The sequence below is a fragment of the Aedes albopictus genome, chromosome 1 (assembly GCF_035046485.1).
Source record: "Aedes albopictus strain Foshan chromosome 1, AalbF5, whole genome shotgun sequence".
Lineage (NCBI taxonomy): Eukaryota > Metazoa > Arthropoda > Insecta > Diptera > Culicidae > Aedes > Aedes albopictus.
In genome coordinates this window covers 333,559,240-333,571,254 of record NC_085136.1, presented here as the reverse complement: position 1 = coordinate 333,571,254, position 12,015 = coordinate 333,559,240, and the positions used below count along the sequence as shown (strand labels likewise).

Genomic DNA, 12,015 nt, shown 5'->3' with positions numbered 1-12,015 from the left:
AAGGTCAATTCTCCGTTTCTGCAATGAAATGGTGCAGAAAGTGTGGGTATTATGATTCCTTGCCTAATTTGATGCTGTTTGAGCAAAACTTTGGGCAACAGTGTTGTTGTTTTCTCCGTTTCTTGCAACATTAACCAACATAGTTATCCAAAGTTTTGCTCAAAAAGCATCAAATTAGGCAAGGAATCATAATACTCACGCTTTCTGCACCATTTCATTTCAGAAACGGAAAATTGACCTTCTCACCATACTAAAATTGAGCTCATTACTACAAATCTAGTACTACACCGAACGTACCCCATTGCCTCAACAGTTTTAAACTCCCCAGAATCGACAACGAGATGAACGAAACCCAAGACGAGAACGTGTTTCTCAGCACGGGAGCTTGGACAGCACTGCTCTCTCGTCACTCTCGAAGGAAGTATCTGTTGGAATGCAACACGCAACTGGCCACATTGACTGGGAGTGCCCAGTCCAAGGTAAGATAAATTTTTCTTCGGAAAATGGCCACCATCTTTTGCCGGTATACATTCCACAGGTATTCAAGTGGAATCTACAAGTCTTCGGGTCAAGAACGATCGCTTACGTGCGAAGGTGAAGCGTGCAAAGTGGTACCTCAAGTCAGAGCCATACATCCTGATCGGCAACTTGGAGTGCTCCAACCCGAGCAGGAGAAAATAGCTGAAGAATACCAAACTCAGGTATGGAAAACCGAATACCTACAACCTGAATGAGGTATTAAGAAGCCCTGCATAAGAGGTAAAATACCTAAAATAATAACTGGTGTGTATTCTGTGCATAACACGTGAATAATGACATCAGGTATGGCAATACCTAAATAATAATCGTCGATTTTTGCAAACAAATAGCGATTTTTCCATAATTGAATAATACCTCAAGCAGTCCTCAACACCAAACCAATAACTCGTTGAGGTATTTTATCAATACCTACAAAATACCAAAGTAAGTTATTTTCAATACCAGGATAATCGACCGATACCTTGTCTGGGTATGATACTAGACTTTGGTATGCTGCAGTTATGTGTCAGTTATTGATTCCTGCTCGGGAAGGCTAACCCGAAGAATAATCAAGTGTTTGAAAATCGGGATGTGATGATACTGAATGAGCGTCAGTTAGTGGAGGTTCCGGTAGTGGAATAGACCTATTCTATAGTCGAACCAATGGTTTTCACGAGAGCTGATCAGCAAGAGATCATGGATAGCGATCAACAGGTCAACGTGGTCAACAAACAACAGGCCGTTGTTTATTTTGACGTAGATATTAGTAGTGCATGCAACTGGATACAGTAACTGGGAGTGCCCAGTCCAAGGAAAGTTGAATATTTCTTCCGAAAACGGTCACCATCTCTCGTCAGAATACATTCCGCAGGTATTCAAGGACCCTTATACGCTACAGGAAGCGCTAAGCCGGAATGACCGGGACCCCGATGGGTTGAAGCAATGGAGACAGAATTTGATGCATTTAGCGCGAACTAGACATAGTGTCCGGTTCCGGTTGATCTTCCGAAGGGATGAAAATCATCTGAAGATCATGTGGGTCTTAAAGGTGAAAACAAATCCAGACGGAACCACCTAACGTTACTTGGCAAGACTTGTGATGAAAAGATTCTCGAAAGTGAAAAGAGTGAACTACAGCGAAGGGTATTCTCCCATGGTCATCGTGTACCAGACGGCGTGTGACGGCGTTTCTAAAAAAGCAATATGGACGGTGAGGAGATATACATGGAGATTGAGCGACCGAAGGGATTCCGGAACCAAACCACATCACACCCAGAAAGGTCTGGCGACTGAAGAAAGAAGGTTCTTTACGGCATCAATCATGCCAGCAGAGTATGAATATCAAGGTAGACCAGAAGCTAAGGCGGATCGGCCTGAAGCGCTCGAAGTACGGCACGTGCGTGTATTACAAGATGGAAAGTGGCAAGTTCATCATCGTGGCGGTCTACGCCAACGGCTTTCTTTTGTTCTCTAACGCTCATGGGTTCGTCGACGATGAGAAGCAGTAGTTTTGCGAAGAATTCCAGATCTAGGCCAAGCAAAGCAGATTCTGGGACTGCGATTCACCTAGACCGACGACAGTTCAGGAGAGATGCGGATCCGGTGTTTTCTGAATACAGATCTGACAGTTTTCCTCGTCTCCGCATTGTTCACCCATGATCCGGAGACGAGGCGATCTGTCAGCAGTTGCGTATTTCTGCAGTGTACCGTAGCGGTTTCCTGGAGTTCCAAAAGACAAGCAACTGTTGCTCTATCGACCACGGAAGCGGAAAACATGACACTTTCAATGGTCACTCAAGAGGCCGTTTGATGGCGACGGTTCATCCGTGAGCTGTACGACATTAACGAGTCTCTGATCTTCAAGTGCAACAGCAAGAATTTAATCTTCCTGGCTGAGATGGAGATGGGCTACATATCAACGTGCAACACCACTTAGTATGAGAGCAAGTAGAGATTAAATCTGACAAGCTGGCATACAATCTCCAGGCGGTAGATAAATATTCTGACTAAGGCGTTACCTGAACCCAAGCTGACAGACAGCTATTAGGTGAACATATTGGAAAGCCTCAGGGGGAATCTTAAAACAGTAAGCATTGGATTTGTATTGTCGGGCCGCCACCAAACCGGACTTCGCACAATCAAGTCGCGACGCGACCCAACTCGCGACGTTTTTAAATCATGTCAAAGGTAGTGCGCATCCTTCCCGTTGTTGTCAGCAACACAGCGCACTAGATGCGAAACAGTTGCGACACTTGTGGACCAAGAAAATGGCAATTTTTGATTGAATGTCGGTCTTGATTCCAACCGGATAGACAATATCCTCTTAATAAATCATTCATGATTAGTCACTACACCTGGTAAGACGTGTTGCATTCCATCAAATTCTGTAGTTCTGATTAGTACTAGTTTAATCTTTCACCAGGTACCATAAAGTTATCCAGGAAGAATCCGCTGCGTTACGGGCGGTAACACGCTCCTCCTTTTTTCAAAGTATGTGTCTGTAATAATCGAGGCAGTATTACTACTAGCGATTCACAGGATACGTCTGGGGGAGTACTAGATTTGTAGTAATGAGCAGGATTGTTGTATGGTGAGATGCTGAGAATTCTGTCGGTAACTCAAAACAGTTTCATACATATTCAAAACATTTTGGTTCGTTTTTTCGTAGTACTAGATTACAAAAGACAGAAATTTATGTTCACCATTATCCATGCACCCTAGAAGCCTTCGATCGGCTTGGTATGTATCACAAATTCAGAACACGGTTTCTCATCGTCGATTTCAGAACCACTTCGGTGGATGATTGTGCGAAACAAAGTTGTACTTCACTTCCTCGTTGTTCGCAGTGGTGCAAATCTTAGCGCGACACTTCCGCGTGTTGGCCATCGAGCACCGCCAGATTATTTTCGCGCCCGTCTGGTAGTGCTTGCAGTAGCTGTACCCGTCGATCATAATTTTCGGTCCCCCGGCTGTCGTTTTGCCGTACTTCACTACCGGGTTGACGAGTTGTAGTGCTTCCTTGTGCCACACTGCAAAGAGAAGGTGGAATGAGCGATTAGAGATGGCAGAGTGGTTGAACAAATATGGCCTCTTTGTACAATAATCTTGTACTTGAACAATCTTTGGTAAATAACAATGTTTATTAACATTCCGGACATTTACAATAACTAGTTTTTCAACATGCATAAAAAACTTGAAAAAAGCTCAAAAAATCTTTTGAAAAAATGTTGCTGTCAAAACCACTCCGGCGAATGGTTATGTTGGACGAAATTGTACTCCACTTTCGTGCTCTTGGATGAGGTGAAAAGCTTGGCGGGACACTTTCCAAAGTTACTCGAGCAACGCCACACTGATTTCGAACCCGTCCGGTAGTGTTTGCTGTAGCTGAACCCGTCGAAGGTGATCTTGGGCCGTCCGGCTTTGGTTTTGCCGTATATTACTTCGTTGAAGGGCTTCAGCGGTTCCTCGTACCAAACTGGAATTGTTAAAGGTGCAATTGTTTAAGGCGCTTTCAGTTTTGCTAGAATTTATGCATAATAAATATGGATTTTAAACTAGATTAGCGCAAGATGCGCAAGAAATAATAGTTTATTTAGTAAAAATTGGATACTGCTAATATGATTGCTTGATAGTCTTTCTTTTAACTATTTGCAAATTATAGAATTGTTGTACAAATGATATAAATTCTTACAGCTAATGAAAATTGAGTTGAATATTCTTAGCAACACTTTTTTTTAATTACCCACAATAGGACACGATCGGTGAAGTGCTAGAAGGCAAGAAATGCAGAATACAACAACACAGTTACCCAAAGTTTTGCTCAAACAGCATTCATTAGAAAAGGAAATGGAGAATTTATCATCACCGTACAGAAATTCAGTTCATTACTACAATTCTAGTACTTAACGCGACTGAGTTCGATTGATAGGTGTATAATTTAAGAAACACAACTAATCTAGTACTTCTTTGTCACTCGAAGTTCCAACTGAAACAAAACCTTACTCTAGCTTCGTACATTATGATCGTTTTTACAGTTCTTAACGACATCATCCTTTTCAAATCTAGTACTCCCTCACCGTTAAACCGGATGATAGAAGTGTTGTTCCCGGTACGATGCCGGCGGATGCGAGTGCTCACACATGTTGTGCTTTATGGTCGTACTGTTGGCATAGGTGGCGATCTTGGCTCGACACTTACGAGACTTGGCACACCTCCAGTGGGTGTGGTTATTGTACGTGTGATGCCGGGTGTAGCTGTAGCCATCGATGATGATTTTCGTGTTGCCCCGACAGGTGGCCACAAAACTCACGGTGTGGTTGTTTGGGTCTAACTCGACACGATAGGGACCTGAAATACAATAGCAGGGTCGTTATTGCGATTGATTGTATTTCCGCGTTGTGGTACTAGAATGAATACACATGTTATAACTTGTTTCAGTAGTTTTATCTGTATCTGGTATAATGGCTTGATAGCTCTCAATTATTTACACATTATAGAGCTGTAGTTTTGTACAAATTATACAAATGTAACTAGCTTATGAAAATTAAACTGAATACTGTTAGGAACACTTTAAATTGCACACACTTGACAGGTGTTTAACTCTGGAATCACTTCTAATCTAGTACTTCTTAGTCAGTCTCGTGACCAATAGAACAGATAGGTGAAGTACTAGATTTGTAGTAATGAGCTGAATTTTAGTATGGTGAGAAGGTCAATTCTCCGTTTTTGCAATGAAATGGTTCAAAAAGCGTGGGTATTATGATTCCTTGTTTAATTTGATGCTATTTGAGCAAAACTTTGGGCAACAGTGTTGTTGTTTTCTACATTTTTGCAACATAAAAAACATAGTAATCCAAAGTTTTGCTCAAATAGCATCAAATTACACAAGAAATCATAATACCCACGCTTTTTGTACAATTTCATTGCAGAACCGGAGAATTGACCTTCTCACCATACAAAAATTCAGCTCATTACTACAAATCTAGTACTACACCGAACGTGTCCCATTGGGAAACAAAGCCGTATTCTAGCTTCGTTTTCACAATTATAAACGAGATCATCCACTCTAGTACTTCCACACACAACTCTACCGAACCCAGTACCGAAGAGTTAAAACGAAGGATAGAAGTGCTGTTCCCGGTACGGAGCCGGCGGATGCGAGTGCGGACACATGTTGTGCATTATCGCAGTACTGTCGGCATAGGTGGTGATCTTGGCTCGACACTGACGAGACTTGGCACATCTCCAGTAGGTGTGGCTGTTGTACTTGTGATGCCGGGTGTAGCTGTAGCCATCGATGATGATTTTTGTGTTTCCCCGACAGGTGGCCACGAAACTCACGGAGTGGTTGTCTGGGTCCAACTCGACACGGTTGTGACCTGAAACACAATAGCAGGGTCGTAATTGCGATTCATGATTGTTTGTCCACCTGGTGGTACTAGAATGAATACACAAGGTTAGACTTGTTTTAGTAGTTTTATTGCTGAAGAATTCAAGTGTTGAAATTAAGTTTTACGATATCGAAAGTACTCTTGATGTCATTATAGTGTTTTGTGAAGCACTAGATTTCGATCTGAAAAATTTTACAACCTAATAACTTATGATGCTAAAACGATTCGTTATTCTGTACTGTATTGTGGTTACTAAACTAAACAGAGCGCCATGGATGCTGTATCTGTAAAAAATGTTAGTTTATTTGTTGCCCTGATTTACACTGTACATCAAAGGTAGTTTGCTTTTTTCAGCCTCTTCCTTGAAGCTGGTTCGGGCATCAAGAAGGGGATGGATTCTAGTGTGGTACTTGCTGAATTAACCAGTACATGGATTTTCGTTGTAACGTAGTCGTTCTTCTCCACTGTAAACTAGTCTAGAAATCAAAATACCCACGCTGTTTGCATAATTTCATTGCAGAAATCGAGAATTGACCATCTCACCATACAAAAAACCAGCTCACACTTTTAATCTAGTACTTCACTGATTGCAGCCTATTGTGAAGACTGCAGAACTCCGAGATCTCGCAGGGGTCAACATTACTCTTGTAAAACAATTGCGACTCTATGGAGAATGTCGGAAGCAACAAAACCGGATTTTTAGACAAGCCTAATTTAGGAGGAGGCTTTCCGGAGATTGGTGACGTCGCACAGCTCTGGGCCAATCTACAGGAGAATCCTGTTCCGCACAGTAACGCTGTGATGTGGTTGGCAGGGCAGAAGAAGAGCGACAGTGTAATGGAGTTGGTGGCATGTCTGAGGTCGGGGTAACACCTCTAAATATACGTGAGGCTCACCACAGATGCAGGTCACCATAGATGCAGTCATTGTGGGTCAAGCCACCGAAAATCAGAGGAACCTGAGCATGGCGTACATTGATTACAACAAGGCGTACGACTGAGTACCGTATTCGAACCTTCTTAAGGTACTGCTGTTGTTCAAGGTAGACGTGAAGGTCATCAGGCTGGTGCAATACGCGATGGGAATGTGGAGTTTGTCCTTACACGTTACCGACAGAACAGCTGTGTTGCGGTCCAGAACTCTCAGCTTCACGAGGGGGATATTCCAAGTCGATACCTTTAGTCGGCTGTGCTTCTGCCTTGAGTTAACTCCCTCAGTGGAGCAATCAACCAATGCAACTGTGGCTATCAACTGAGAAGTGACTGAAGGAGTACAAGAACTACCCACACCTTCTCTATGGACAACTTGAAGCTATTTGTGGAATCAGTACAGAGGCTGCATCAAGTATTGCTACTTGTGACGGTGTTCAGCAACGACATCCGGATGGAGTTTGAAATTGACAAGTGTTAGGCAATTTGTCTTAGTCGGGGTTTTGCCAGCTGTTCCGCATCAACGAACATGGCCCACCAGAATCCCACATATAGCGGCTTGGTTTAACCACATTAACCTTCCTTTTCATCACGTTGGCAGTAGCTCGCTTACGTAGTGTACGGTTTGGGTCAAAAAATGACCCTAATGCCAAAGGAGGGTTAAAGCAAAGAATAAATATAGAAAGAATGCCCTCTCTTGCCTTTTTCAAGGAAAACGTCAAGCGACAAGACAAGTGGTGCTCTCTAAACGTTTCAAGGTGGAGGCTCTATGCAACAGTGTTTGTGATTTGTCATAAGAGAAGATGGTGTGCATATGTTTTGGTATCCGCATACAATCAGTAACGCACACTACTGCATGAAGGTTGAACTTTCATCCGCATATAGCGCTGCGGTAGTGTCCCCCCGAGCATCGACGGAGTGGGCATTCTTGATATTCTTATTCTTTGGTTAAAGGGAACATCATAGTTGATCTTCGTAATCATCTAATCGTCTACTGGTTTAATATCGTGTAAATTGAAGCCTTTGACGATCTTTAAATGTCCTACTAGGTCACTTTCTAGCATTTTATTGTGACTCAGATACCGGAGGGGACTTTTTGCCGCTTGCAATTCAACAAATTGATGCAATACTAACATATTGAGAAGGCTATCTAATGCAACAGAAGGTGTGCTTTTCATTGCTCCTTTGAAGCTTGTCCAGCTTCCTTTAAGCGGTTACCATACAAGTGAAGCATATGCAATTCTTGGCCAGACTATTGCTGCGTAGATCCAGTTTGTCAGGATTGGTCGTAGCATCAGGTTTTTCCATAAACTTTATTGCAGACCCAAAGGGCATTTGTACCCTTAGTTATTACCTTGTTTAAATGAGAGTTCCAGTTCAAATTTTTGTCCAAAGTTATACCAAGATGTTAAGCTTCCTCCGAGAACTGAATTTGGACTCCATCCAAAGAAGGCTAAGTAAGATGTAATTTCTACTGGTAAAAGGAACGATAACAGTTTCAGAGAAGTTTACGCTGAATTCCTCTTTCCTACACCATTTGAAAGTAACATTAAGCAAGCCGATTTGAAATCGTAGCATCGTAATTCCCACGTACCAAAATGGCCAAATCATCTGCGTATTGTATCACCTTGAAACCTTGACTTAAAAGCTTTTTAAGGAGTTCTTCCACTAAAGGCGATAGTACTCCTCCTTGAAAACAGATAGTTGCACACCTCCGAGCTCAGTAGAAATTTCTCGATTTTCAAGCACAGATATTATCCATTCAATTAATCGTTTATCCAAGCCCCTTGCTTCCATCGCTGAACACATGGAGCTGTAGGATGCATTGTCGAATGTTCCCTCAATGTCGAGAAAAGCATCCACGGCTACGTAGGAATTCTAAGGAATTCCTTGGCTTGAAGCGATTTCTTAACTTTGCTCACTAAGGACTGTAGCGCCGTTATCGTAGATTAACCCGATTGATAAGCAGATTGAAATTTGCAAAAAGGCATTTCTACTAAACTTGTTGACTTGATAAAGTCATCCATATTTTTTTCCATGGTCTCTAACAGACAGTGTTGGGAATATTCACTTGCAAAGAGCTTCTGTCTCAGTCCTGAAGCAAGCTATCAAAAAATGGTGTTTGAAGGGCTTTTAGATTGTAGTTAGATCTAAAAGTTTGCCGAATAAAGTTAAGGACGCAGACGCATACCAAAACCGTGAGAGAGCTGTGAGCACAAGATGAGTATAAATTACACGAATATTACTCACCTCGTACTCACAGCTTTCTCACAACTTTGGTATGTATCTGCGACCTTGACTTTTAGATTAAACTACAATCTAAAAGCCCTTCAAACATCGTTTTTTGATAGCATGCTTCAGGACTGAGATAGAAGCAAGTGAGTATCACTCTTGCAAGTGAGTATTCCCAACACTGCTAACAGAACACAAGAAAGGCTTATGGGTCTGAAGGCTTTTGGAGTGGTTTGGTTCCGTTTGCCAGCTTTTAGGATTAAAACAACAAGGTTCGTAGCCACCCCTTTAGGTATGTGAGTAAAAGTAATACTGACACTGAACATTTCGGTTGAGAGTGAACAAATCGTCTCATTTCCCTGTTGAAGTAAGGCTGAAAAATTTCCATCTTTCCCGGTAAATTTGAAAAGTTGATAAGATCTCAAAGCCCATTCCACCCTCAACGGTGTTATGATTTATCAAGCTTTTTGATAGGCATACATGTTTCGCTTTATCTGAGTCCTGTTGTACATTCGAATAAGGAATCGACCTGTCGGGGCCCGTGGCGCAGTGGTCCACACGTTCGCTTCATAAGCGGATGGTCATGGGTTCGAACCCAGCCCCGGCACTTGCAGTTTTTCGTCAGTTGCTCTTCCCCCCGAGAGCAGCTGGCACCTGACCCTCTTCGGAGCATATAGCTCCAACGGACCCGGAATTTGGATATCGGCAAACCGCAACTCATAATGGACCCCCCAATCGGACTGGAAAAGGAACAGCAGCCAAACATATCAGCATCATCGTGCTCATCATTCTACCGTGGACAGGGTAGAAAAGTTGAAGCAGTACAAGGCACCAGTTCGATATAGTTAAATTAGAATAGAATACATGTAGGCGTTGTACAAAGTGCAGCGTCCAATTGGAATCGCTCACGTAGTGCCCCAGTGGACAAAAGAGCTGTAAATTAGGTTAAGTGAGGCCGATGCAAATATTTAATTTGGTTTATGTCCTCCCCCCCCCCTTCAAATATCCCAAAATAATGAAGGGGCGAAAAAAAAACATGGCGGCCCAGGACTCTATTTTCAATAGAAAAACTTGTTTAAGCAACAATTTTTCAATAGTTGAAAAATATTTTTTCAATAGTGAGTATAATTTTTGATTTTTCAATAGTTTTTTTTTCGTTTGTTCCTTATTATTTTTTGTCCCCCCCTCGTACCCGGTGAGAGGTCTCGGACATAAAAGAAAAATAATATTTGCATCGGCCTGAATAAGAATAAAAAAAAAAAAAAAAAAGGAATCGACCTATGGGAAGTGAGTTCTCATCAGAAGAAGCAACAGTAAAAATGTCATCTTCTCTTTTAAGGCTTCCAAGGCCATTTGAATGATTTTTCGAAAGGACTTTATCACCTCGAGGCGTTAGTAGGATGAAAAGGCGTCACCGATATCCAGGCACTATGTCTTCGAGATTCAGCAGCTGCGAGTATATTTCATAGGAAGCCATCTCGAAATGTACTGCACTGTACACTCAGCGTAGTAAACTACCGAAATTCATCAAAATACCTTACTAAATTTAGCCATAACTGTAAAGTATGGATGCCATAAGAATACCTTATGAAAATTGAACATGCTTATTATGACCTAATTGCATAAGATAAAATTATGAAAGAAGCAGAGAAATCGTAAAACGATGCAGACTGAAATCGATCCATGAACATCGAGATCCCTGAGCTCGTGCCCAACCCATGCGGGTATCGATGCTTGAGAATATCGTCTTGCTAAATGTGTATAAAAGGCAAACAGTGAGTCGGTTCTGCGTCATAAACCGACCTTATGAAATTCAATCTAGTCGTTATGAATTGTTTAAAGGCCATTTCATAAGTTAGACCTTATAATAATCTTAGGTTTATTTGCCTGAGTGTATGTGAAGCTGACCACGGTTACAATGCCCTGCATCTGGCGCAGGAAGATTATCAGTTGAACTGCGACATCGAGACCGTTGACGAGATGATCATAACGTGGAACTAGGAATTACATGGGACGCATCCCCATAAACTGAAACTCGAGCACATCGATAAGGCCACGTCGAACGAGTGGTTGAAACGAGGAGGGCTCTTTTCAGCAACCACTAAAGTAAGTAGCTTTTCCTTTTATCTGACTTATTCTTCTTGATGATGATTAACCTGGGCTTGTTAGGGGAATATCTGTAAATAAAAAGAAAATCGGGTTAAGTACGGTTCCTTTGAATTCCACTAAGAATTTGCATCCTTTGACAGATACGTATTTCGACCTCAACTGTAAGGTCGTCTTCAGTGTCTTGTACTTGACTCGAGTCAAGTACAAGACACTGAAGACGACCTTACAGTTGAGGTCGAAATACGTATCTGTCAAAGGATGCAAATTCTTAGTGGAATTCAAAGGAACCGTACTTAACCCGATTTTCTTTTTATTCTTCTTGACAAACACAAGAAAGAGCGGTATGAAAGAGGTGCCAAATGCCTCCTTGTGCACCAACAGTTAATGCTATGAAGCACAACTTGGTCGACAAGTACCAGCCCGACATTGTGGTTTACGACGAAAGGATTCGGGTAACTCTCATCGACATCGCTGTACCGCTACATCTTAATGTCCAATCAATTTTCTTCGGAAAAATCACGAAGTACCACTACCTAGCGGAGGAGTTGAAGCAAATATGGAATCTGGAGGATGTCTCTATGATTCCGGTTGTTCTTTTGGCGACGGGGTTGTCCCATAATCTTTCCGAATATCTGAAACGAACGAGCTGAAATGGAAACTAAAAGTACTGAAAAGCATCCTGAAAGCGGTAATGCTTGACATTTGGATCATAGTTAGACGGTTCCTGAATCATCACAACTGAAAGTACATTCAAATGTAGACTCATTACGATAAGCAAACCTGGGTTAAAAGGTCGACAAAATCTCGGGATAGGTGAAAGTTTCTAGCATTCATGG

At 42.0% G+C, this 12,015-nt stretch overlaps 1 protein-coding gene across 1 annotated transcript; it reads right to left on the bottom strand.

The window, feature by feature from the left end:
• Nucleotides 1-3,638: 3,638 nt before the first annotated feature.
• On the bottom strand, nucleotides 3,639-4,873 carry LOC115264239 (uncharacterized; the record flags this gene model as incomplete). Its single annotated transcript, XM_062847413.1, has 2 exons — nucleotides 3,639-3,994; nucleotides 4,717-4,873. Coding segments are annotated over 2 exons (399 nt in total), but the record flags the coding sequence as incomplete, so codon positions are not given.
• Nucleotides 4,874-12,015: the final 7,142 nt, after the last annotated feature.